General features: G+C 42.9%; 1 protein-coding gene across 1 annotated transcript in view; it reads right to left on the bottom strand.

The window, feature by feature from the left end:
• Nucleotides 1-25,235: 25,235 nt before the first annotated feature.
• Nucleotides 25,236-25,960, bottom strand: part of LOC127345389 (uncharacterized) — a 136,115-nt gene continuing 135,390 nt past the window's right edge. The window contains exon 5 of the mRNA XM_051371867.2: nucleotides 25,236-25,313. Coding sequence (XP_051227827.2) covers nucleotides 25,236-25,313 — 78 coding nt within the window. The remainder of the gene's footprint in view (nucleotides 25,314-25,960) is intronic.

Raw genomic sequence — 25,960 nt, 5'->3', positions numbered from 1 at the left:
TCTGGGGCGGCGTTGGGACTCGGCGGACCGGAGCCACGGTAGCACGGTGAGCTGCGCCGGTGACCAAGCCCAGACAGGGTTAGGGTTAGCCATGGGGGCACAAGCAGGTGTAGGGAGGCGTCGAGAAGTAGGAAAATAGGTGGAGGAGGTTGAGGCGGATCCTCGCTGGATATCGGCGGTGCTGGGGACGGTCAGCATCGGCCGGGGCGGCAGCAGGCGGCTGCACGGGCTCATCGCCAAGAGGGGAAGGGGATTGCTATGGGCATCGCACTTTTGCAAAAACGCCCTCATCTAGCTGGGTGTTCTTATTTCCGTGTTAAGTAAGCTGACAGTGGGCCGTGCAGCTTGCCAAATCAGCAAATACGATGAGCGGTGACTGTGTGAAGCTCTGACACGTATTCAGTGACCGTAAATTCGTATTCCTGTTATACAATAACCAAAGTGATTTTGCTCAACAAGTTTGATGACTCCTGGTGGATTTAACTCTTAATCAATCACCCAGTATCACAGACACATACACAATTAAATCTAATCGCATATATGGTAAAACAAAGACTAGAAAGCCACCACCACAACATCGTCAACGCCGTATTTGGTGGAGTAGATTGGAAGAGAGCAGTTGTGCCGAGTGTCGACACACTCCCAAGAAGCTTATCGCCCCTCTCTAGTCACTACTAGAAATTACTCATTACCGTCGGCGGGTTTGTGTTCGCCGGCGGTAATGAGACATTACCCCTAGCGCTTTGCCGTGTTCGCCGACGGTAATGGGACATTACACCTAGCGCTTTGCCATACTCGCTGGCGGTAATGGGACATTACCCCTAGGGCTTTGCCATACTCGCCGGCGGTAATAGGTACCACCGGCGCCTCCCTACTCGCCGATGGTATTTTAAGTTACCCCCGGCGGACAAGCAAAGGCGCCAGCGGTATGTTGAATAGGATTAAGAAAAGGCACAAAAATAAAAATTGTATAGCGGTCAAAACATTGCTTATAGTTGAACAATCAAACAGTAGTAAATTACAATTGTGTAAATAAACTTGTTGATTCTGCCGAAAGCAACAAAAGAAAGGAAGAGTTTTAAAAAAAAAACAAAAGAAAAGAAGAAATACCAAAATCATCATCTACACAAGTAGAGTGCATTGTCCCACAGTGCACAAAGAAAATGTAGATTCATAAGAAACCAATGGATGGTTTCAGTAGTTAGGAAAAACGTCTAATGACATAGTGAAGATGGAAATATCTCATATCATGGATAGTTAGGCCACTCGCTTGATGAGGAGGGGCTCTATGCCCTCAACGTACCCCAGGAAATGGTCGATGTCGCATGTTGTCTTCCCTACAGCGCATTCAATTTCCTTTGAGTAGTGTAATCTTGCCAAAATCCATTAGATAGCTTCAAGACAAAGAGAACAGATCTGCAACTCCATTAGAGAGCTTCAGGACAGAGAGAATGAATCTGCAACAACAATAAAATAATCTCCTTAAGTAGATCTTGAAGGAGATATGCCCTAGAGGCAATAATAAAGTGGTTATTATTTATATCTTTATGTTTATGATAAATGTTTATATATCATGCTAGAATTGTATTAACCGAAACATTAGTACATGTGTGATATGTAGACAAACAAGAAGTCCCTAGTATGCCTCTTAAACTAGCTTGTTGATTAATAGATGATTAGTTTCATAATCATGAACATTGGATGTTATTAATAACAAGGTTATGTCATTGTGTGAATGATATAATGGACACACCCAATTAAGCGTAGCATAAGATCTCGTCATTAAGTTATTTGCTATAAGCTTTCGATACATAGTTACCTAGTCCTTATGACCATGAGATCATGTAAATCACTTATACCAGAAAGGTACTTTGATTACATCAAACACCACTGCGTAAATGGGTGGCTATAAAGGTGGGATTAAGTATCCGGAAAGTATGAGTTGAGGCATATGGATCAACAGTGGGATTTGTCCATCCCGATGACGGATAGATATACTCTGGGCCCTCTCGGTGGAATGTCGTCTAATGTCTTGCAAGCATATGAATGAGTTCATAAGAGACCACATACCACGGTACGAGTAAAGAGTACTTGTCAGGAGACGAGGTTGAACAAGGTATAGAGTGATACCGAAGATCAAACCTCGGACAAGTAAAATATCGCGAGACAAAGGGAATTGGTAATATATGTGTATGGTTCATTCGATCACTAAAGTCATCGTTGAATATGTGGGAGCCATTATGGATCTCCAGATCCCGCTATTGGTTATTGGTCGGAGTGAGTACTCAACCATGTCCGCATAGTTCTCGAACCGTAGGGTGACACACTTAAAGTTGGATGTTGAAATGGTAGTTCTTGAATTATGGAATGGAGTTCGAATATTTGTTCGGAGTCCGGATGAGATCCCGGACATCACGAGGAGTTAGGAATGGTCCGGAGAATAAGATTCATATATAGGATGTCATTTTATGTGAAATAAAATGTCGCGGAAGGTTCTATGGAAGGTTCTAGAAGGTTCTAGAAAAGTCCGGAAGAAACCACCAAGGAAGGTGGAGTCCACAAGGGACTCCACCTCCATGGCCGGCCAGCCCTAGATGGGGTGGAGTCCCAAGTGGACTCCACCATAGGGGGCCGACCACCCCCACATGGGAGGTGGGAATCCCACCTTTGGGTGGGAGTCCTAGTTGGGCTAGGTTTGCCCCCTCCTATGGAAGGTTTTGGTTTCGGGTCTTATTCGAAGACTTGGACACCAACACTTGGGATCCACCTATATAATGAGGGGCCAAGGGAGGGGGCCGGCCACCCCAAGACCCTAGCTTGGCCGCGCCCCTTGCGTGGCCGGCCACCCCCTCCCTCACCCTAGCTTTGCTCCTCCACTTCTGATTTCCCGCGTTGCTTAGCGATGCTCCGCCGGACTACTACACCGCCACCGACACCACGCCGTCGTGCGGTCGGATTCAAGAAGGAGCTACTACTTCCGCTGCCCGCTGGAACGGGGAGGTGGACGTCGTCTTCATCAACAACCGAACGTGTGACCGAGTACGGAGGTGCTGCCGTTCGTGGCGCCGGAACCGATCGTGATCAAGATCTTCTACGCGCTTTTGCAAGCGGCAAGTGATCGTCTACCGCAGCAACAAGAGCCTCATCTTGTAGGCTTTGGAATCTCTTCAAGGGTGAGACTCGATACCCCCTCGTTGCTACCGTCTTCTAGATTGCATCTTGGCTTGGATTGCGTGTTCGCGGTAGGAAAATTTTTGTTTTCTATGCAACGTTATCCTACGATGGTATCGAGCCGTGTCTATGCATAGATGGTTGCACGAGTAGAACACAATGGTTTGTGGGCGTTGATGCTCTTGTTATCTTTAGTTTGAGTACTTTGCATCTTTATGGCATAGTGGGATGAAGCGGCTCGGACTAACTTTACATGACCGCGTTCATGAGACTTGTTCCTCGTTCGACATGCAACTTGTATTGCATAAGAGGCTTTGCGGGTGTCTGTCTCTCCTACTATAGTAAAGATTCAATTTACTCTTCTATTGAAAACATTAGTATCAACGTTGTGGTTGATGTTCGTAGGTAGATTAGATCTCTCTCGAAAACCCTAAACCACGTAAAATATGCAAACCAAATTAGAGACGTCTAACTTGTTTTTGCAGGGTTTGGTGATGTGATATGGCCATAATGTGATGATGAATATGTATGAGATGATCATTATTGTATTGTGGCAACCGGCAGGAGCCTTATGGTTGTCTTTAAATTTCATGTTGAGTAGTATTTCAAAGTAGTTGTAATAGTTGCTACATGGAGGACAATCATGAAGACGGTGCCATTGACCTTGGTGCTTCGCCGACGATGATGGAGATCATGCCCGAAGATGATGGAGATCATGTCCGTGCTTTGGAGATGAAGATCAAAGGCGCAAAGACAAAAGGGCCATATCATATCACATATGAACTGCATGTGATGTTAATCCTTTTATGCATCTTATTTTGCTTAGATCGCGACGGTAGCATTATAAGATGATCTCTCACTAAAATCTCAAGATAATAAAGTGTTCATCCTTAGTAGCACCGTTATCAAGTCTTATCGTTTCGAAGCATCTCGTGATGATCGGATGTGATAGATTCGATAAGTACATACAACGGGTGCAAGACAGTTTTGCACATGCGGATACTAAGGTGGCCTTGACGAGCCTAGCATGTACAGACATGGTCTCGGAACACGTGATACCGAAAGGTAGAGCATGAATCATATGGTTGATATGATGAACACTTTGAGTGTTCGCCATTGAAATCACACCTTTTCTCGTGATGATCGGGTTTAGGTGCGGTGGATTTGGTTCGTGTGATCACTAAGACAATGCGAGGGATATTGTTTTGAGTGGGAGTTCACTTAGGTTTTTAATTATGTTGAATTAAAATTTGAACTCAATATGTCATAAACTTAGTCTAAACTATAGCAAATATATGTTGTAGAGATGGCGTCCCCAATCAATTTTAATCAGTTCCTAGAGAAAGAGAAACTTAAGAGCAACGGTAGCAACTTCACCGACTGGTTCCGTCATGTGAGGATCTTCCTCTCGCGGAAATCTGCAATTTGTGCTTGATGCACCGCTAGGTGACCCTCCTGCAGAAGATGAATCCGATGAAGTAAAAGCTGTTTACGCGACTCGGAAAACTCGGTACTCTCAAGTTCGGTGTGCCATCCCGTGCGATCTGGAATCCGATCTTCAAAAACGTTTTGAGCACCATGATCCTCATGAGTTGATGAATGAGCTGAAAGCTATATTCGAGACTCATGCGGCGATGGAATGCTATGAAGCATCGAAACATTTCTTCATTTGTATGATGGAAGAAGGCAGCTCCGTTAGTGAGCACATGCTCGCCATGACCGGGCATGCGAAGAAACTCATTGACTTGGGAATAGTGATTCCTAACAGATCGGGATTAATCGTGTCCTTCAATCACCGCCACCAAGTTACAAGAACTTTGTGATGAACTACAATATGCAACATGAACAAGGAGTTACAAGAACTTTTTGGCATGCTAAAAGCTGCTGAGATTGAGATCAAGAAAGAGCACCAAGTGTTGATGGTCAACAAGACCACCAGTTTCAAGAAACAGGGCAAGTCTAAGGGAAAATTCAAGAAGGGTGGCAAGAAAGCTGCCACGCCTCCTATGAAACCTAAGAATGGCCCTAAGCACGATGCTTTGAGTGCTATTCTTTGCAAGGAGAAGGGACAACTGGAAGCGTAATTGCTCCAAGTATCCGGCTGATCTGAAGAGCGGCCTTGTCAAGAAGAAGAAAGAAGGTATATCTGATATACATGTTATAGATGTTTATCTCACTAGTTCTCGTTCTAGTACACAGGTATTTGATCTTGGTTCGGTTGCTCATATTTGTAACTCGAAAGCAGGAACTAAAGAATAAACGACAACCGCTGAAAGATGAAGTGACGATGCGCGTTGGAAATGGATCCAAGGTCAATGTGATCGCGATCGGCACACTTCCTCTACATCTACCTTCGGGATTAGTTTTAAGCCTAAATAATTGCTATTATGTACTGCGTTGAGCATGAACATTATATCTGGATCTTGTTTAATGCAAGACGGTTATTCATTCAAGTCTCGAGAATAATGGTTGTTCTATTTTTATGAATAATATCTTTTATGGTCGAGCACCACAAAAGAATGGCTTATTTCTGTTAGATCTCGATAGTAGTGATACGCACATACATAACATTGATGCTAAGCGAATTAAACTTAATGATAATTCTACTTATATGTGGCACTGTCGTCTTGGTCATATTGGAGTGAAACGCATGAAGAAACTCCATACTGATGGATTACTTGAATCACTTGACTTTGAATCACTTGATAGATGCGAAGCATGTCTAATGGGAAAAATGACAAAGACTCCATTTTCTGGTATGATGGAGCGAGCTACCGACTTATTAGAAATCATACATACCGATGTATGTGGACCAATGAGCGTAGCATCGCGCGGTGGTTATCGTTATGTTCTAACCTTCACGAGATGATCTGAGTAGATATGGGTATATCTATTTCATGAAACATAAATCCGAAACTTTCGAGAAGTTTAAGGAATTTCAAAGTGAAGTAGAAAATCAACGTAACAAGAAGATCAAATTTCTACGATCTGATCGTGGAGGTGAATATCTGAGTTATGAGTTTGGCATGCATTTAAAGAAATGCGGAATACTTTCACAATTGACACCGGGAACACCTCAACGAAACGGTGTGTCCGAACGTCGTAATCGAACTCTCTTAGATATGGTTCGTAGTATGATGTCTCTTACTGATTTACCGTTATCATTTTGGAGTTATGCATTAGAGACAGCCGCATTCACTTTAAATAGAGCACCATCAAAATCCGTAGAAACGACACCGTATGAATTATGGTTTAATATGAAACCTAAGTGTCGTTCTGAAAGTTTGGGGTTGCGAAGCCTATGTAAAGAAGTTACAACCGGACAAGCTAGAACCCAAAGCGGAGAAATGCGTCTTCATAGGATACCCTAAGGAAACTATAGGGTACACTTTCTATCACAGATCCGAAGGCAAAATCTTTGTTGCTAAGAATGGAACCTTTCTTGAGAAAGAATTTCTCACTAAAGAAGTGACTGGAAGAAAAGTAGAACTCGATGAGATTGATGAATCTATACTCGTTGATCGAGTAGCGCGATGGGAAGTTGTACCTGTACCGCCTACACCGGAAACAGAGGAAGCTAATGATAATGATCATGAAACTTCGAACGAGGAAACTACTGAACCTCGCAGATCGACAAGGGAACGTGCCACTCCTGATTGGTATGATCCTTGTCTAAATGTCATGATTGTAGATAACAATGATGAGGACCCTGCGACGTATGAAGAAGCGATGATGAGCCTAGATTCCAACAAATGGCAAGAAGCCATGAAATCCGAAATGGGATCCATGTATGATAACAAAGTATGGACTTTGGTAGACTTACCTGATAGCCGAAAGGCTGTCGAGAATAAATGGATCTTCAAGAGAAAAACAGATGCTGATGGTAATATTACTGTCTATAAAGCTCGACTTGTCGCAAAGGGTTTCCGACAAATTCAAGGAGTTGACTACGATGAGACTTTCTCACCTGTAGCGAAGCTAAAATCTGTGAGGATTTTGTTAGCAATAGCTGCATTTTTCGATTATGAGATTTGGCAGATGGATGTCAAAACGGCGTTCCTTAATGGAGACATTGAGGAAGAGTTGTATATGGTACAACCCAAAGGTTTTGTCGATCCTAAAAATGCTGACAAAGTATGCAAACTTCAGCGTTCAATCTATGGACTGAAGCAAGCATCAAGAAGTTGGAACCGACGCTTTGATAAGGTGATCAAAGACTTCGGGTGTATACAGTCTCATGGAGAGGCCTGTATTTACCAGAATGTGAGAGGGAGCTCTGTATCATTCGTGATATTATCTGTAGATGACATATAAGTGATCGGAAATGATATAGAACTATTAAGCGATGTTAAGGTTTATTTGAATAATAGTTTTTCAATGAAAGACCTTGGTGAAGCATCGTATATATTAGGCATCAAGATTTATAGAAATAGATCAAGACGCCTAATAGGGCTATCACAGAGTACATATCTGGACAAGATTCTAAAGAAGTTTAGAATGAACGAAAGTAAGAAAGGGTTCTTACCTATGTTACCAGGCAAGGTATTGAGTAAAACTCAAGGACCGGCTACGGCAGAAGAAAGAGAAAGGATGTGTAACATCCCCTATGCCTCGGCGATGGGATCTATCATGTATGCCATGCTATGTACTAGACCGGATACGACACATGCCTTGTTAGTTTGACTAGCAGATATCAAAGTGATCCAGGAATGGAACAACTGGACAGCGGTCAAGAATATCCTGAAGTACTTGAAAAGAACTAAGGATATGTTTCTTTGTTATGGAGGTGACCAAGAGCTCGTTGTAAACGGTTACACCGATGCAAGTTGGAACACCGATCCCGATGACTCTAAGTCACAATGCAGTACGTGTTTATATTGAATGGTGCTGCAGATAAGCTGGGCAAGCTCGAAGCGATTGCACGGTGGCGAAGTCTTCAACAGAATCGAGTACATAGCGGCTTAAGCTTCATCGAAGCGGTATGGATGAAGAGGTTCATTGTAGAGCTCGGTGTGGTTCCTAGTGCATTGGACCCATTAATCATTTCTTGTGATAACATGGGTGCCATCGCCAATGCACAAGAGCCAAGGTCACACAAGAGGCTGAAGCATATCAAGCTGCGTTACCACTCGATTCGCGAGTACATCGAAGATGGAGAAGTAAAGATTTGCAAAGTACACACTGATCTGAATGTAGCAGATCCGTTGACTAAAGCTCTCCCTAGGGCAAAGCATGACCAGCACCAGTATGCCATGGGTGTTAGGTATATTACAATGTAATCTAGATTATTGACTCTAGTGCAAGTGGGAGACTGAAGGAGATATGCCCTAGAGGCAATAATAAAGTGGTTATTATTTATATCTTTATGTTTATGATAAATGTTTATATATCATGCTAGAATTGTATTAACCGAAACATTAGTACATGTGTGATATGTAGACAAACAAGAAGTCCCTAGTATGCCTCTTAAACTAGCTTGTTGATTAATAGATGATTAGTTTCATAATCATGAACATTGGATGTTATTAATAACAAGGTTATGTCATTGTGTGAATGATATAATGGACACACCCAATTAAGCGTAGCATAAGATCTCGTCATTAAGTTATTTGCTATAAGCTTTCGATACATAGTTACCTAGTCCTTATGACCATGAGATCATGTAAATCACTTATACCGTAAAGGTACTTTGATTACACCAAACACCACCTGCGTAAATGGGTGGCTATAAAGCTGTGATTAAGTATAATGAAAGTATGAGTTGAGTCATATGGATCAACAGTGGGATTTGTCCATCCCTATGACGGATAGATATACTCTGGGCCCTCTCGGTGGAATGTCGTCTAATGTCTTGCAAGCATATGAATGAGTTCATAAGAGACCACATACCACGGTACGAGTAAAGAGTACTTGTCAGGAGACGAGGTTGAACAAGGTATAGAGTGATACCGAAGATCAAACCTCGGACAAGTAAAATATCGCGAGACAAAGGGAATTGGTAATATATGTGTATGGTTCATTCGATCACTAAAGTCATCGTTGAATATGTGGGAGCCATTATGGATCTCCAGATCCCGCTATTGGTTATTGGTCGGAGTGAGTACTCAACCATGTCCGCATAGTTCTCGAACCGTAGGGTGACACACTTAAAGTTGGATGTTGAAATGGTAGTTCTTGAATTATGGAATGGAGTTCGAATAATAGTTCCGAGTCCCGGATGAGATCCCGGACATCACGAGGAGTTCCGGAATGGTCCGGAGAATAAGATTCATATATAGGATGTCATTTTATGTGAAATAAAATGTCGCGGAAGGTTCTATGGAAGGTTCTAGAAGGTTCTAGAAAAGTCCGGAAGAAACCACCAAGGAAGGTGGAGTCCACAAGGGACTCCACCTCCATGGCCGGCCAGCCCTAGTGGGGGTGGAGTCCCAATTGGACTCCACCATAGGGGGCCGGCCACCCCCCACATGGGAGGTGGGAATCCCACCTTTGGGTGGGAGTCCTAGTTGGGCTAGGTTTGCCCCCTCCTATGGAAGGTTTTGGTTTCGGGTCTTATTCGAAGACTTGGACACCAACACTTGGGATCCACCTATATAATGAGGGGCCAAGGGAGGGGGCCGGCCACCCCAAGACCATAGCTTGGCCGCCCCCCTTGAGTGGCCGGCCACCCCCTCCCAAACCCTAGCTTTGCTCCTCCACTTCATATTTCCCGCGTAGCTTAGCGAAGCTCCGCCGGACTTCTACACCGCCACCGACACCACGCCGTCGTGCTGTCGGATTCAAGAGGAGCTACTACTTCCGCTGCCCGCTGGAACGGGGAGGTGGACGTCGTCTTCATCAACAACCGAACGTGTGACCGAGTACGGAGGTGCTGCCCGTTCGTGGCGCCGGAACCGATCGTGATCAAGATCTTCTACGCGCTTTTGCAAGCGGCAAGTGATCGTCTACCGCAGCAACAAGAGCCTCATCTTGTAGGCTTTGGAATCTCTTCAAGGGTGAGACTCGATACCCCCTCGTTGCTACCGTCTTCTAGATTGCATCTTGGCTTGGATTGCGTGTTCGCGGTAGGAAAATTTTTGTTTTCTATGCAACGTTATCCTACAGATCTAGCGCTGGAAATAAAATACTCGCATTTAGCATTAAGGGATAAATCATTTTTGAAAAATAATCTCATGTTGCATTTATCCCCATAATCACAACAACATTGAAAAAAAATATTTTTGTACTTACCAAGGTGGTGCACTGTGTGATACTCCTGAAGGCGTGTCGGTGTCACCTCATTTTTGAATTATTGGATAAATCAAATAGATGGAAACTGTAGGAGAAATTCAACATGACCTGCAATGATATGTGATAGATTTGCTATTCCTTGCACCTGCAACCTTTATCCCTACTATAATGTAATCACAACAACATTGAAAAATAAGCTTTTTGTACTTACCAAGGTTGTGCATTGCGTGATACTCTTGAAGGTATGTGACTGTCACCTCATTTCTTAATTATTGGATAAGTCAAACAGATGGAAAACTGTAGGAGAAATTCAAGAGGACCTGCAATGATATGTGATAGATTGGCTATTCCTTGCACCAGCAACTATCCACCTCAATAACTCTCGGTTTCAATTAGATGAATAAGAATACGGCAGGAGGAACCATTCTTCTTAGAGTCAACCTTGAAAGTCATCAGTCCTCACCCAAGATGGGAAACTACGACTGCATCAAGAACACCTGCGGACGAACGATGGAGGTGGCAAGATGACCGATAAAGAGCCTAGGCCTCATCGATGAGGTGACTTGAGATTGAAGCACAGACCCACCGGCTTATGCATGAGCAAACCATGTCGATGCAGGTACGGGAAGTGGATTGGAGGCAGTTGCTAAGAGAAGGGGGTGGACGGGGGAAGCTGGAGAGTAATGAAAGAATTATGACGGGAGAAGATGATGAGAAGTGGAAGAGGTTGTGCTTGGAAATTGGAATGTGAAGGTGAGAAGACATACGGTGAGATTTGGCACGATCTCAAGTCAAGGGTCACACGGTAAGATTTGGTTCATAAACGCATAGGTATAGATGAGAAGGAAAAAATGCAGGCCTCCCGGATGACGTGGACATCTTATATGTTAAGAGAAGTCCTATAGTGGGGAGCTCCTATTTAGAGATAATAGAGGACAACGATCATCATAAGCTTCTTTAGGAGTATAAATTTGGTATAGAAAGTCTTTCTCAATAATTCTCAGTCAATACGGCATTTAATATCTAGAGATCTAAACCGTATGCAAGCTTTACCAGAATAAGATAGATATAATAACTTCCTCTTCACATGATCATGATGAACATCATCCAATTTGAATAAAGAGCATAGGTCTTCAATAGCATGAAGATGTCCCATAGTAGTTTTACTCTTATCACCTTTGAATGTTAGTTTCATAGCTTATTTGGCAATAGCAACAGGAATTTGAAACGCCACCTATAAGTTTATGTGGTTTCTCTTCATTTCTCTAAGAGATTGAATATAAGCATAATCATATAAAACCAAACTAACCTCATCACGGCTGAAATCCATGATGAGAAAATAGCAAATAATAAAAACAGTAAAAGCTTTCTTACCATTCACATACCAATAGCGCTACGCTCCCCGACAAAGGCGCCGGAAAAGTGTCTTGATGGCTCCCAAGTGCACGAGATCAATTGTAGTACTTTTCAAATAGAAAGGTTGTAGAACCCACGAGGAGCTGAAGGTATTGGCCAGCGGAGATAACAAGAAAGCGGTAATAATAAAATAAAGGTTTTGATATTTTTGGGTATATAGTTTGCAATAAATATAAAGTGCAAAAAGTAAATAGAAAATAAGTATAAGCTCTTGATGAGAGAAAATCCCAATCCTCTATGTAGCAAGAAGACAAGCTCAAGTGTGTGTGCTTATATGAGACTAAAGTTCCCGAGGGCGGCATGGATTCGCTAGCATGTGAGTTATGAACAACATGGTAAATTTCTTGTCAAGCTTTATTCAATTAGGGGCGGAGCCTTAGTTAGGTGCAGTCATATACATATGCAAATACACCCCTTATGATGGGTCCTAGAGACATTTTCATGTGCAAGTATAGGAATCATTAAGATATAAATGTCTCATCATAGCCACAAGATTTAGGGTCCCCGACATAAACCCCTCTAATGCAACCCATAGTGTTGGAAGACGGTTCCTGTCATTCCGACACCTCCAACACTAATGCATTGCATCAAAGTGCATCACTATGAGTCCATATAGGTGAAGTAATATGCAGTCGACGTTCACATAAAACACCATCATAGATCTACCGGGATTTACCGCTCCGCCTCGCAAACTGGAACCTCCATCATCGGCCTCGGCCCCCTAACATTCATGACGACGAAAACGAGGTGCCCAAGAAGCCCATGGTCCCGTTCCTGATCACACTGTCCAAGCCCAGCGGTGGAAGATATGGTGGAATTTTTGGTGCTAGCGAGAGGAACCCTTCGTCTCGCCTTCTATACGAATCTCTGGATGATTAAGCGTGGTACTGCAGGTGATTCTGCACTTGTGGAAATAGGGTCGGTGCGCGCGTTGCCTTCGTTCGTCATTTTCTCTATCATTTTCTCTGCCCAGCTTGATGATACTATGTGAAGTGTGTGTTGCGCTGATGAGGATCATGTGATGGACCTGATGCTGGAGAATATTATGCAGATTTTGTACTTTAATATCTTTTGAAGCCTACACCAATCTTTTGAAGATCTACAATACTTGGTATTCTGTACTTCAAGTGCGTCGCATTTTAGTGGAGATGTTGGTATTAATTAATTAGTGGCACCGCAATTGGAACTATTGAGCGGGAATTTTTCTTTCTGTTTGTGATGCCACCATTTTCCATTTACGAAGATGCAAACTACAGAAGAAGCCAGGTATGTATTGTTATGACGGTAAATAGTCTTAATTTTTTGAAATCTCAAGCTTGAAAGATTTGGACCTGCAATTCACCTCTACACAGACCAAATGGTACACTTAGATTATGTTTAATGGCTTACATATTACAATTATATATTACATCTGTAACTGATTTTAGGTCCCTAGCCCGTCATGTAAAAATCACATGATACTATATATATATTTGAACTAATTCTCTGATTATTTCTTATTATGTTTGGATGAGTATTCTATTCTAATAATAAAAATTCTACTGACTTTGGTATGTGATTCAATTGAACGGAAGTGCCTATTATTTCAAATTCTTGAATTGATTCAATCATTCCTACTTTTATACGAGTAATTGGATATCAGAGGCTGCAAGTTATGTGAAAGTAAGTTAGGCAAAAGTATATCAGGCAAGCAAGCACTCTTGATTGCTTATTTTTATTTTATATATATATATATATATATATATATATATATATATATATATATATATATAGCACCTGGATGATATTGTCACAAAGCTAGGAGATATATTTTATCGATGTAAAATGATTGACTCTCACATTGCACAATAAACACATCATGTATAGGCATATGACTAACATGGAGAGCATCTCACTTTCCCTTCTCCCATGTTCTTTTTAGTCCTTTTATTCAATTAATAATAAGTTTATTTTCAAGTTTCAACTACTAAAAGTTGCTCGAGAAGTGTAAACTAGCATTAACTTTTCCATTTTGTGAACACGTTGCATTCGTTTGCCATGGTGTTGATACAATATAGAGATCGATAATTGGATAGATACTCTGCAAATATTTTTTTAAAAGAACTCTGCAGATTGACATATAGATACTCAAATCTGACGCTTCCATTAGACTTTTCTGGTACCGTTATGGTTTGCCTGGAGAGGAATCGGCTGTCCGGCCACTCGTGGTGCCGCTGCTGACGTCGTCCGGCTCGGGATTTTTAGGGTCTAACTTCCACAGTTGTGAAGATGAATTGAGAAGCAGAATGCTTTCATAGGTCTCTAGGAGCATCAGTATATACTGATTTTTTATCCCCTTCCTACAAAATACTCAGCAGATGCTTGCATTCATCTTCTAATTGCAACAAGGATCAAAAGAAATCCCTTTTATAGGTAAATCCAGTCAGAAGTAAAAGCCCATCTTAAAAAGCCACGGGTAAAATTATCTACCAAGAACTTGAGAAAGTTTCTTGTGCCAAATCCCGATGCGATAACTTGAGAATTCTCAATAGGATTCTCAAATTAGTAGCAACAGAGAGTTGCTGGGAAACCTACTGGAGGTGCCGGAAATGAAGTCCTCTGCGGCGGCGTAGGCGATGGCCGTCTCTACACTCGCCCCTCGAGCCATCCCACGGTGGAGGCATTGCCAGCTAGGAAAACAATGACAACTGCTTCGGCGGCGGCACCGAGCAGTCGACGACTAGCTAGAAGTTTCGACTACATGAATTACGATTAGTAAGATTTGTCACCCGTTGCAACGGTATGTTACCTATCTAATAATAAAAATGTGCTTCTAGATGTGGTATTTCTTTAGTTATTTTTTCAGCGGAGCCTTGGCTTGTCGTATCCGTCTGAATTTCATATTTCCGGATGTGAAAAGAGGTATAAATATCTTCATATACCAAACGTTCACTAATTAGTACTGCGTCTTCAAAATTATAACCTTCCCGTGGCATATAAGCTACTAATACGTTTTTTCCTAAAGCAAGTCCCCCCAACTGTAGCAGCTCCCTCTGCTAAAATTTGTCCGTGGAACCCGCGATTGTTAAGGTTTGTGCCAAAATTTTCGTCCAACTTTTTTTAGGACCCTTTTACCCTCCCACCAAATCCCATATAACGCACGGTGCCACCGTACCGGTTCGTTTCGATTTTCCTTTTTTGGCTCCTCTGGCCGAAGCCAAGCATAGAAGAACTGCTCGGATCGAGCGGATGCGTGCATTGGCTCGGGCCTATGTGCGCGTGCGGGGCTTGGTCGGCGGCGTTGGGGTGCTGCACGGGTGGGGCGGAGCAGAGGCGAGGTGGAGTGAGGCGCGCGGGCGGTGGGCCTGTGCGGCGCGGTGGATGGCCGGCGGAGGCGTTGACCTGTAGGTCGAGCTGACGACCATGGACGTTGCCGATCCCCAACTCATGAGCTCCTACTCAAATTACAACTGGGAAATGGGATGTGCGGTGGATTTGGGCTTTCCAGTTACAGATTTCCTTGACTTGATGCATAAATTGGTGTCCAATTTTAAGATTTTGTGGGTGGGTGAGAGACTCGATGGTGACAGGATTTGGGGAAGAAGAGGAACTTCCGCATGGGAGAAGATTGGTGGGTCCCGGCGGCGATGGTGGCTATCACTTATTAGTGCTTTTCCTTTACATCGGTGGGTGATTTTTTTTTCTCCTTGAAATGTAGTTACAAAACATAGAACCAATTTACACATTTTCAGCATGGTGCGGTTCAAGTTTTCCTCTCTATACATGGCATCTATGAAAATACATTCCGGTCTCATGTACACAATGAAGTACATATTGCAAAAAAGAAAAGTCAGCCAAAAGGTCTAGCGCCTTGCAAATCACCACATTGAGACGAATCGAGAGACACTAATTTCGCGGCCGTGATTTATGGCTGGCCCGAGCAAAAAATCCATTCTGGTTACCGCCTAGCGAGGCTCGCCTCGCGCCTCTCTGGCGGGAGCTCCGGTGTTAAACTAGCACCTGGAGGACATCCCGAACAAGATCCTCCGCCTCCTTGGTGTGGGGAGATACGAGGGAACGCGCATAGACCGTACTCGAGCATCACTGCGTGATCCTGAAATTTTAGACAAAGTGGATAGATGGATGACCCTGTGCAACTTAGTTTATATTTATACGGAGTGAGCCAACCGCAATTAGCACCGGCGCACGACGCTGATCGGCCACGATCTCTAATTTTCTTTATTTTCTCTCATATTTTTAATTATGATTAGTTTTTCCAAACTAGAACACTAAAATTAACTGCTATATACACAAGCAGGTTCAATGAAATTGGAGAACCAATAAACTCTTTCGTATTGTTTCAAGTGCCATCTCTTTGCCGCTGTCAGAGGGACTGATGCAATCTTCAGGGAGGCTGGTAGCAAACACTTTTAGTTCCACGCCACGTGGCTGGGCTGACTACAGTCGTGTAATTGTTCCCCGAGAGCATGGTATGTTGATAGATTTTTCTCTGCACAATTGTGAGATATGTCATTGTCAATCTCTAGAATTATTTTCAATGTTTTTGATAATTTCTAAAAATGCTTTTTAGTTTTTTTTAAGTGCCGAGAGAACTGGAGGGTCGGGATACAAACACATTTTCGGATACGTTTTCCAAAAAACAGTGTTTCCAGAAACGCTCGCGCGAGCTGTGCGGTGGCTGCCATTGCTTGATGTTGGCCGGCGGCCAAACGGCCCAATTAACCAGCAACAAACCAATCGAGGCTATTCACGGAACAAATCATCGCTATGACTCACGTTAGGCGTAGATAGTTTGTGTGGATAGTCCCACCTCGCTTCCGTGTATGAAGTCCCACCGATTTATGTACCTAAGTTTTCTAGGAGCAAGTCATTGTATGGATCTAAGATCTAATGTGTGGTGGAATGAGGAAGGAAAACCGAATCAAAGAGACAAAGGAGGAAGGAAAGGTTGGTCTCAGACGTGTGAGAGGACAATGAATTAATGGGTGTTGGTTTGGAAGGAAAGGTACGAGAACTAAAGGAGGAATTACGGAAAAATTGCACGCTGGTTGTGGGGAGGAAGGAAAGGTGGAAAATCAGAAGATGAAAGGAAAGGGAATTGAAGGAGGAATTACAAAAAAAAAACCTGGTGGTGCGACGAAGAAAAGGCATGGGACGACAAATGGATGGGCCAACTAACAAATCCCTGTTCTGTCTGCATAACTCGCTTCAATTTCGCTTCATTTTGTTCGGATTGCTTCCAGAATCTGAAGGGGGGAAGAGCCAGGTGGTTGAGCCTGGTTTTGGTTTAGCTGAACCATTTTCTTTTCATAGATAATAGTACAGTATAAAAAGGAACGATTTAAATTTAGCACTGAAAACAACAAGCTTTGCCTTCATAACATTATTAGTAGGGATTTATTTTAAAAGAAGATCAAACCGTAAAATATGTGGCATGTTCTCTAGAGTAATTTGCAGCATTCTATTTAGATTAGATCGACGCAAATATGATATATATTTAAAATAGATGTTACATTTCCAAATACAGTGGATAATAGATTGGTTATTTAAAGGATATATTCTATTTGTTTTGATGACATATATATATATATGAAACATACTTATTTGACATAATACTGACACCGTAGCGACGCACGGGTTTTGTGCTAGTAATCTCCTTAAGTAGATCTAGCGCTGGAAATAAAATACTCGCATTTAGCATTAAGGGATAAATCATTTTGAAAAATAATCTCATGTTGCATTTATCCCCATAATCACAACAACATTGAAAAAAAATATTTTTGTACTTACCAAGGTGGTGCACTGTGTGATACTCCTGAAGGCGTGTCGGTGTCACCTCATTTTTGAATTATTGGATATATCAAATAGATGGAAACTGTAGGAGAAATTCAACATGACCTGCAATGATATGTGATAGATTTGCTATTCCTTGCACCTGCAACCTTTATCCCTACTATAATGTAATCACAACAACATTGAAAAATAAGCTTTTTGTACTTACCAAGGTTGTGCATTGCGTGATACTCTTGAAGGTATGTGACTGTCACCTCATTTCTTAATTATTGGATAAGTCAAACAGATGGAAAACTGTAGGAGAAATTCAAGAGGACCTGCAATGATATGTGATAGATTGGCTATTCCTTGCACCAGCAACTATCCACCTCAATAACTCTCGGTTTCAATTAGATGAATAAGAATACGGCAGGAGGAACCATTCTTCTTAGAGTCAACCTTGAAAGTCATCAGTCCTCACCCAAGATGGGAAACTACGACTGCATCAAGAACACATGCGGACGAACGATGGAGGTGGCAAGATGACCGATAAAGAGCCTAGGCCTCGTCGATGAGGTGACTTGAGATTGAAGCACAGACCCACCGGCTTATGCATGAGCAAAACATGTCGATGCAGGTACGGGAAGTGGATTGGAGGCAGTTGCTAAGAGGAGGGGGTGGACGGGGGAAGCTGGAGAGTAATGAAAGAATTATGACGGGAGAAGATGATGAGAAGTGGAAGAGGTTGTGCTTGGAAATTGGAATGTGAAGGTGAGAAGACATACGGTGAGATTTGGCACGATCTCAAGTCAAGGGTCACACGGTGAGATTTGGTTCATAAACGCATAGGTATAGATGAGAAGGAAAAAATGCAGGTCTCCCGGATGACGTGGACATCTTATATGTTAAGAGAAGTCCTATAGTGGGGAGCTCCTATTTAGAGATAATAGAGGACAACGATCATCATAAGCTTCTTTAGGAGTATAAATTTGGTATAGAAAGTCTTTCTCAATAATTCTCAGTCAATACGGCATTTAATATCTAGAGATCTAAACCGTATGCAAGCTTTACCAGAATAAGATAGATATAATAACTTCCTCTTCACATGATCATGATGAACATCATCCAATTTGAATAAAGAGCATAGGTCTTCAATAGCATGAAGATGTCCCATAGTAGTTTTACTCTTATCACCTTTGAATGTTAGTTTCATAGCTTATTTGGCAATAGCAACAGGAATTTGAAACGCCACCTATAAGTTTATGTGGTTTCTCTTCATTTCTCTAAGAGATTGAATATAAGCATAATCATATAAAACCAAACTAACCTCATCACGGCTGAAATCCATGATGAGAAAAATAGCAAATAATAAAAACAGTAAAAGCTTTCTTACCATTCACATACCAATAGCGCTACGCTCCCCGACAAAGGCGCCGGAAAAGTGTGTTGATGGCTCCCAAGTGCACGAGATCAATTGTAGTACTTTTCAAATAGAAAGGTTGTAGAACCCACGAGGAGCTGAAGGTATTGGCCAGCGGAGATAACAAGAAAGCAGTAATAATAAAGTAAAGGTTTTGATATTTTTGGGTATATAGTTTGCAATAAAAATAAATTGCAAAAAGTAAATAGAAAATAAGTATAAGCTCTTGATGAGAGAAAATCCCAATCCTCTATGTAGCAAGAGGACAAGCTCAAGTGTGTGTGCTTATATGAGACTAAAGTTCCCGAGGGCGGCATGGATTCACTAGCATGTGAGTTATAAACAACATGGTAAATATCTTGTCAAGCTTTATTCAATTAGGGGCGGAGCCTTAGTTAGGTGCAGTCATATACATATGCAAATACACCCCTTATGATGGGTCCTAGAGACATTTTCATGTGCAAGTATAGGAATCATTAAGATATAAATGTCTCATCATAGCCACACGATTTAGGGTCCCCGACATAAACCCCTCTAATGCAACCCATAGTGTTGGAAGACGGTTCCTGTCATTCCGACACCTCCAACACTAATGCATTGCATCAAAGTGCATCACTATGAGTCCATATAGGTGAAGTAATATGCAGTCGACGTTCACATAAAACCATCATAGATCAACATAAAAGATAAAAAAACTTCACCAAATACTCATTGCATATCATATGGAATCATAGCCAGATCATCCTATGCCCCCAGGAACATGAGGAACTACTCACAAGTGTCAAACATGATATGGACCAGAGGCATAATGAGTACAACACAATATGAATATATAATATCCCCACAAAATAATAACAAAGTAACAATCACGAACATGTAATAGCACTAAAATCAATATCCGTTGTTTAATTCAACACAACTATGAGGGGGAGACGTTGATATCGGAGATGGTGGTGATGATGGTGCTAGTGGAGATGCTGATGGAGATGCCTCCTCCCAAGCCAAGGAGGACTGGGGATGTCGATGGCGTCGATTTCCCCTTCACCAGAGGCACCGATGCAGCAGGATCTGTCCTCTCCCAGAGTAGGAGAGGACTTTCGTCTCCGTCTCCGCCGCCGCCTCAATAAATCTCGGGAAAAATATGGCTTAGGTTTTTGGGTGAAACAGAGCTTCTAGAATAAAAGGGGACCAAAGGCGACGCTCGAGATGCAAACAAGCATGGGCGGCGTGGCCTCCCTTATGGCTGCGCCACCTAGTGTGGTTTGCACCTCGTGGCCCCTCTCACGTGTTTCTTTCGCTCACGGCATTTCTTCGGGTGAAAAAACTGATCAGGTGTTTTCCCTTGATTTTTTAGCGATCCAGAAAGTCCTGAAACAAATAAAATATGAAAAAGGAGGTTTTATGCCTCCTAGGAATTAAATACCAAAGAACGGGACTTTTTAGGAAAGTCCCGAAAATCATCTAAAAATGCATAAATAACAACCTATGAAGGCAAATAAAACTAACCCTATATGTAGCAATAATGATGATGCAAAATGCACGTATCAGATGACCGATGGCTTTCTGGGCACATCTTATTACAGAGCTCTCCCACACACAATATGATTAAAAGCATACTTCATCTTGATTAACACGAATCCTAATGCTAGAGGTGGATCCAATAATCCCTGAGAACACTTTGTTTTATAACGTTTCAACCCATTTCCTATAACGCTTTTAATGCTTTATTTACATTATTTCCAACCAATTACAACACCACCATTAAAAAAATTGAGATTAGAAAACAATTTATAATTAATCTTTAGTAGATAGTAACAAAGAGCATTAACCCAACCTGCCAACAAACCCAATAGATGTCTTCTATATCTAAATAGCTAGCCCCCACTAGTGGATTTTTCTGCAATTCTATGCAGCCACGTCATCTCTAAATAGCAAGTACATACCAAGTTGCACACCCATGTAGTCCCTCCGTACGTACAGTTTATGTACATCCTAAGAGCATCTCCACTCGTCTCCCCACAGAGCCCCCCACGGCCATTTTTTTTCATCCGGACGGCGAAAAATGGCCCAGTCAGGCCCCCGGTTCCTCGTTTTGGTCCGGATTTCAGCCTATTTTCGTCCGGACTCCCCATGTCATCCTCGGTTTCCCGGGGGTCTCCCGGGGACTCCGGATGAAGCTAAACCAACCGCCCACGCCCACGTGTCTCCCCTTTCGTCCGGATTCCCCGAGCCATCCTCTTTTTCCCCGAGAAACGCCGCTTGGGGAGCACACGACTGGGAAACTACTCCTCCCCACGCCAATTCTTCCTCCAATCCGGACGAAAAATTCGCCGGATTTGGGCGTGGGGAGCGCCAACGAGTGGGGATGCTCTAAGGCATCTGCTCCAGTACAACCCCCTCCCCTAAACTCAAACACAATAACGGCTGAGATTACACCGTACCCCTTCGTAACAAGGACATGATGGTAATTAAGGAATTATTAAGGCATATGTAGAGCCCTGTATGGCCCGTTTGAAACTCGTCCGTATGCGTAGAGTCATACGTACTTCAATGTGACCTGCACTACCCTGCTGGTGGACCTAGCCCGCCATCCGCTGCGCCATGATCAATGACCTCGTGAGCTTTGTGTTGGACGTAGCCGAGGAGCTCGGACTGCTGCCGTTCGTGAGAATTGCGTGAACCTGGCATCAAAATTCCCGAGAGCAGACATAATCCTGCACAGTGCCTGTAGCCTGTAGGCTTTCAGCGCAGACCAATTCGATGCAACTGACCTCAGCGAGTCGTCATCGCCAGAGCTCTACTAGTGGTACTTCGGTATCTTTGCAAGCGCCATTGTAATCGGCATGAGGACAACGTCAGCTGGGGCATCGGCTTTGGCGTGCATAATCATGCAGCTCCCCCTCATCGTTTTCCTGCTCAGGTGCATGCAATACATGGATGGACATGGCGGCATGGCGCTGGTCCAGGTAAAGAAATTACAGGGTAGGTGTACTCGCGACGGATTTTAGCTCCGGCGGACGCCCAACCTTGATCAATCGGATTGATCGCAAGGCGGCTTGAGACGTGAATGGTTAGAACACACGGGCGGCGACGCGTCTCTAGCTAGCGGGCCATGGCTGCCGGTTGCTTGACCAGACTGCGTCACTGTGCACGATATGATGATGAGTCGGGGCTGAGCCTCTGGGAGAAGGATGCGGCCTGCATGGAGTGGCTGGACGTGGCAGGCGGGGCCGCACTTCTCTACCTCAGCTTCGGCAGCCTCGCCGCCATGGTACCAGCTCGCGGAATTGGCGTGGGGATCACGATCCGTGCAGGACTCGCGAGCAGGACGAGGGTGGAGAATTGGAGATCGGTGCGGAACTGCGGATGTACCGGGTATACACTATACAGGGCTGGGCTAGACTGGGCTGGATATGGGCTTCGGTTGGTTAGATAGGGGCAAAATGAGTTTGGAGGGGGGTTGTACTGGAGCAAGCCGCACATCCTAATAGTAACCGAAAGCCATCAATATCCATTATCTTCTTTAATTACTTGGCAACCAAACTCCTATTCACTTCTCTAATGGCTGCCCTTACTACACCTGCGGATGTACTCACCACCAGACCCATGTCTGCTCATCTCCCTCATAACCCACCGCATCATTTGTGCTCAATCGCTATTTATTCCCCTCCGCATCATTCCGTGCTCTCTCTCAGTGCATCATCTATCTCCATGGCATTAGGGCGCAAAACCTTTTTAGTGGAAGGAACTCTACTGCAGCAACCACCGACAGGATCCTCGAGAACCAAATCCGAGTTGCCGCCGATGTAGCTAGCCGTGCAGTTCCAGGACGACGAAGAAGCGAATCCGAGTGGCCGCCGTCGTGGTCGCGCAGTTTCACAACGACTAAGAACTGAATCCGAGGTCATTAATTCTTCAAGCAGCCATCGGTCAATTCAATGGTCTTCTTCACTCATCTATACGTTTGAGAATTCTGGTGTAGATCCGTTCACTTTGGATCAAGCATGGCCACGGGCTTTGCCCACAATACAGTTTTGAGCTGATCTATGTGAAGATAGAGAGAAGCAGGTAATTAACGTGCTCTCATTGTGGTTCTTATGGTTTGTACGACTGTACCAGATTTGTTCTATGAAAAGTAGCATTGCTATTTGTTTCATAGGATTGATGATTCATGTGCACACATCTTTTGATATATAGCAGTACTTATTTTCATTTCATCCAGGCATTTTACATATACAACGCAGTGATAAAAATGTATAAAATGTCAGTTCCACTTCTCATGCTACAAATTTTATTAGTCGTGTTAATTAGCATGGGCAGATGTACTGTAATTTTTGTCGCCGCTGCCTGTCTCTCCAAGTTTTCATTGCACATAACATTCTCATCATCCCTACTGTCGCGCCGGACTACTCCAAGATCGAAAACTCATCGCCTCACACTGCTTCCGCATTATCATCTCCATTCATCAATCGGCAGAACCACACGTGGCCGTCGTACAAAAGCAATGGAAATTTCAGGCGTGTTTGCACAGCTGATCATCAGGTCAATTCTATGCTGCTGGGTGTTTGGTTTCTAATTTCTATTTTGAGGAGAGCCAAAGCGCGGGCACGGCAACATCCTCCGCCATTTCATCCTCTGTTGGTCCCTGCCAAGATGCTCTCAATCAGTTGACGACAGCAGCCTCTCTGATCCAGTTCAAATGTAATTAAGCAAGTTGTGCAAAAATATTTAAGCTAGAAAAGCACCAAGCTATGTCCCACTCCAATGCCCCTCGACAGTCTATATATCAAGCCGAACCTCCTGTTGCTGGTGCTGGTCGTCAAGCATTGTTTCTTTGTCTGCCAACTCATTCGTGTCTTACGTATATAATTATGCATGACCATGAGATTGGTAAGGAGATCTCAGTTCTTTTATCTATCATAAAGTACTTTTTCATTCTTTTTCTAGATGTGACTCCCCACGTCTTAAATCTCGATCTATGGTGGGTTTTAACACACTTAATTAACCATAATTTTCTGTACATACTGTACCTACAACAAGGACAATTGACTCTTAATTTTATTTCTAAAAATCATTTAGCTATACAGGTCAATTTAATTAGTATACATCAACCCTACAATAATATTTGTGGCCTACATGTAAATCAAACATTCTCATGTTTTGTCAAGTAAAAAATTTAGGGGGAATATCTATGAGAAAAATGATCCAGTGTGGCAAAGGTAAAGCGTTTAATTTTTAAATATTTTTATGTTATTTTTTGCCTATGTATTTGATTGGTAACTTTAGTAGAATTATTACTTTTACTATAGCATAATGTCTAATACAATACCCGCAGCAACGCGCGGGGTATCATCTAGTAGAGATAACAACAGATCCCCAAACATGCGCTAAGACTCGCAAGGCTCAAGCAGCAAACAACGGCGATATGTAGTGGATAAGTAACACGACTCATATGGTAATATTGGAATAGGACACGTGAATCGAAAGAATCACAACATAAGGATAGGAAGAGAGCAACGCGAGTGAAACTGTAAAATAGGTGAAGGAGGTGGGCTCGCCTGTGAGAAGATGCAGAAGAACTTATTGTGTCTCACAACACTACATTGTGATCCTATTCGGGAAAAAGAAAATGATGGAACAAACAACGGATGCAAGACTTACTGCTATGGAGAAAGAACCGGCATACTCAAGATGATATGTATGGCATGACAACGAGGATGCGACGTAACTTATCCATATTAATCAGAGTCGGAACCTGATACCTCCGATCCGGATTACAAATTGTAGTATGGTAAGCTTTTTCCCTAGAAGACCTAGGTTTAAATGAACCTTGGGAAGCACTGCTAAAATGGTTTATGAAGGAAATTTACTAGTGTATTTTATCTTCAGTTTACCAGACCTATCTAGTTTACTTTTAAGGGGGTTGTGTTCAATTATGGAAATATGACAGGGCTAAGGTTTCAGCTGCAGCTATGCATACAAATATAAATAAAGCTCACATATGTGTAACAAATAAAATAGAGATAAGAGATTTGTGAGTAGCACATCCGTAAATACCCTTGCCCCTAAAGCCAGAGGTGACAAGAGCCTAATGGTCCAACCATTGTCCTCACAACCGCATGCAACAACAATTTTCAAATAAATACAGACCAAAGGCTTAAGCTAGATGATTGTGCTATGATCCCGAATGAATCACTAAACATGTATCGGTACTTTCCCCTTTCTGTCACTGAGGATTCGCGATAGCACGCCATTCTCCACTCATCCCACCTCTTCCCTTGATCCTCTCTAATGACATGGGTACCTGCAGATGATCAAAGATGAGGCAAAGCCAAGGATACAAGATCGCAAAACTCATATTCAATCCTTACACATAACATAAGATTAGATGCACATAGTTGCTGCGAGGATTCACCCCAACCCGCAGCCCGTGAGGACTACTCACACATGATATCAAGATAAAAATCAAAGATAGAAATCATTGTGCAAAATACTTAGATTGAAATCACAATATTCTTACAATGGTCGCAAATTCTCAAGAAGATCTATATTACAATGGTGATGGCTATGTCTATGGAGGACATGGAGGATGGAATGGATGAACTATGGGGATGGATCTCCTTCGATGTGTTGCAGATGGATCTGGTGGATGGTGGCTCTATTTGACGACGAATGGCTCTCTTTTTAGTGTCGTCCCCTTCACGACTTTTATAGTGTTTGACCTCGGGAACGCAGCCATGGGTGGTAAGGGCGGACGGTACGGGCGGGGCTTGCCCATAACGATGCCCGTTAAAGCCCCTGGAACCGCCTTTATGAGTGTAGTCAACTTTTCCATGCTCCTGGCGTGATTTTATTCAGTACTTGAAGGTCCATTTTCCATTATGACGTGATATCCTGCAAAACATCCCAAAATAGAAGAGATTGCACATATTTGCATTGATTAGGCATTAG

The sequence above is a fragment of the Lolium perenne genome, chromosome 3 (assembly GCF_019359855.2).
Source record: "Lolium perenne isolate Kyuss_39 chromosome 3, Kyuss_2.0, whole genome shotgun sequence".
NCBI lineage: Eukaryota > Viridiplantae > Streptophyta > Magnoliopsida > Poales > Poaceae > Lolium > Lolium perenne.
This window is presented reverse-complemented; position numbering and strand designations above follow the sequence as displayed.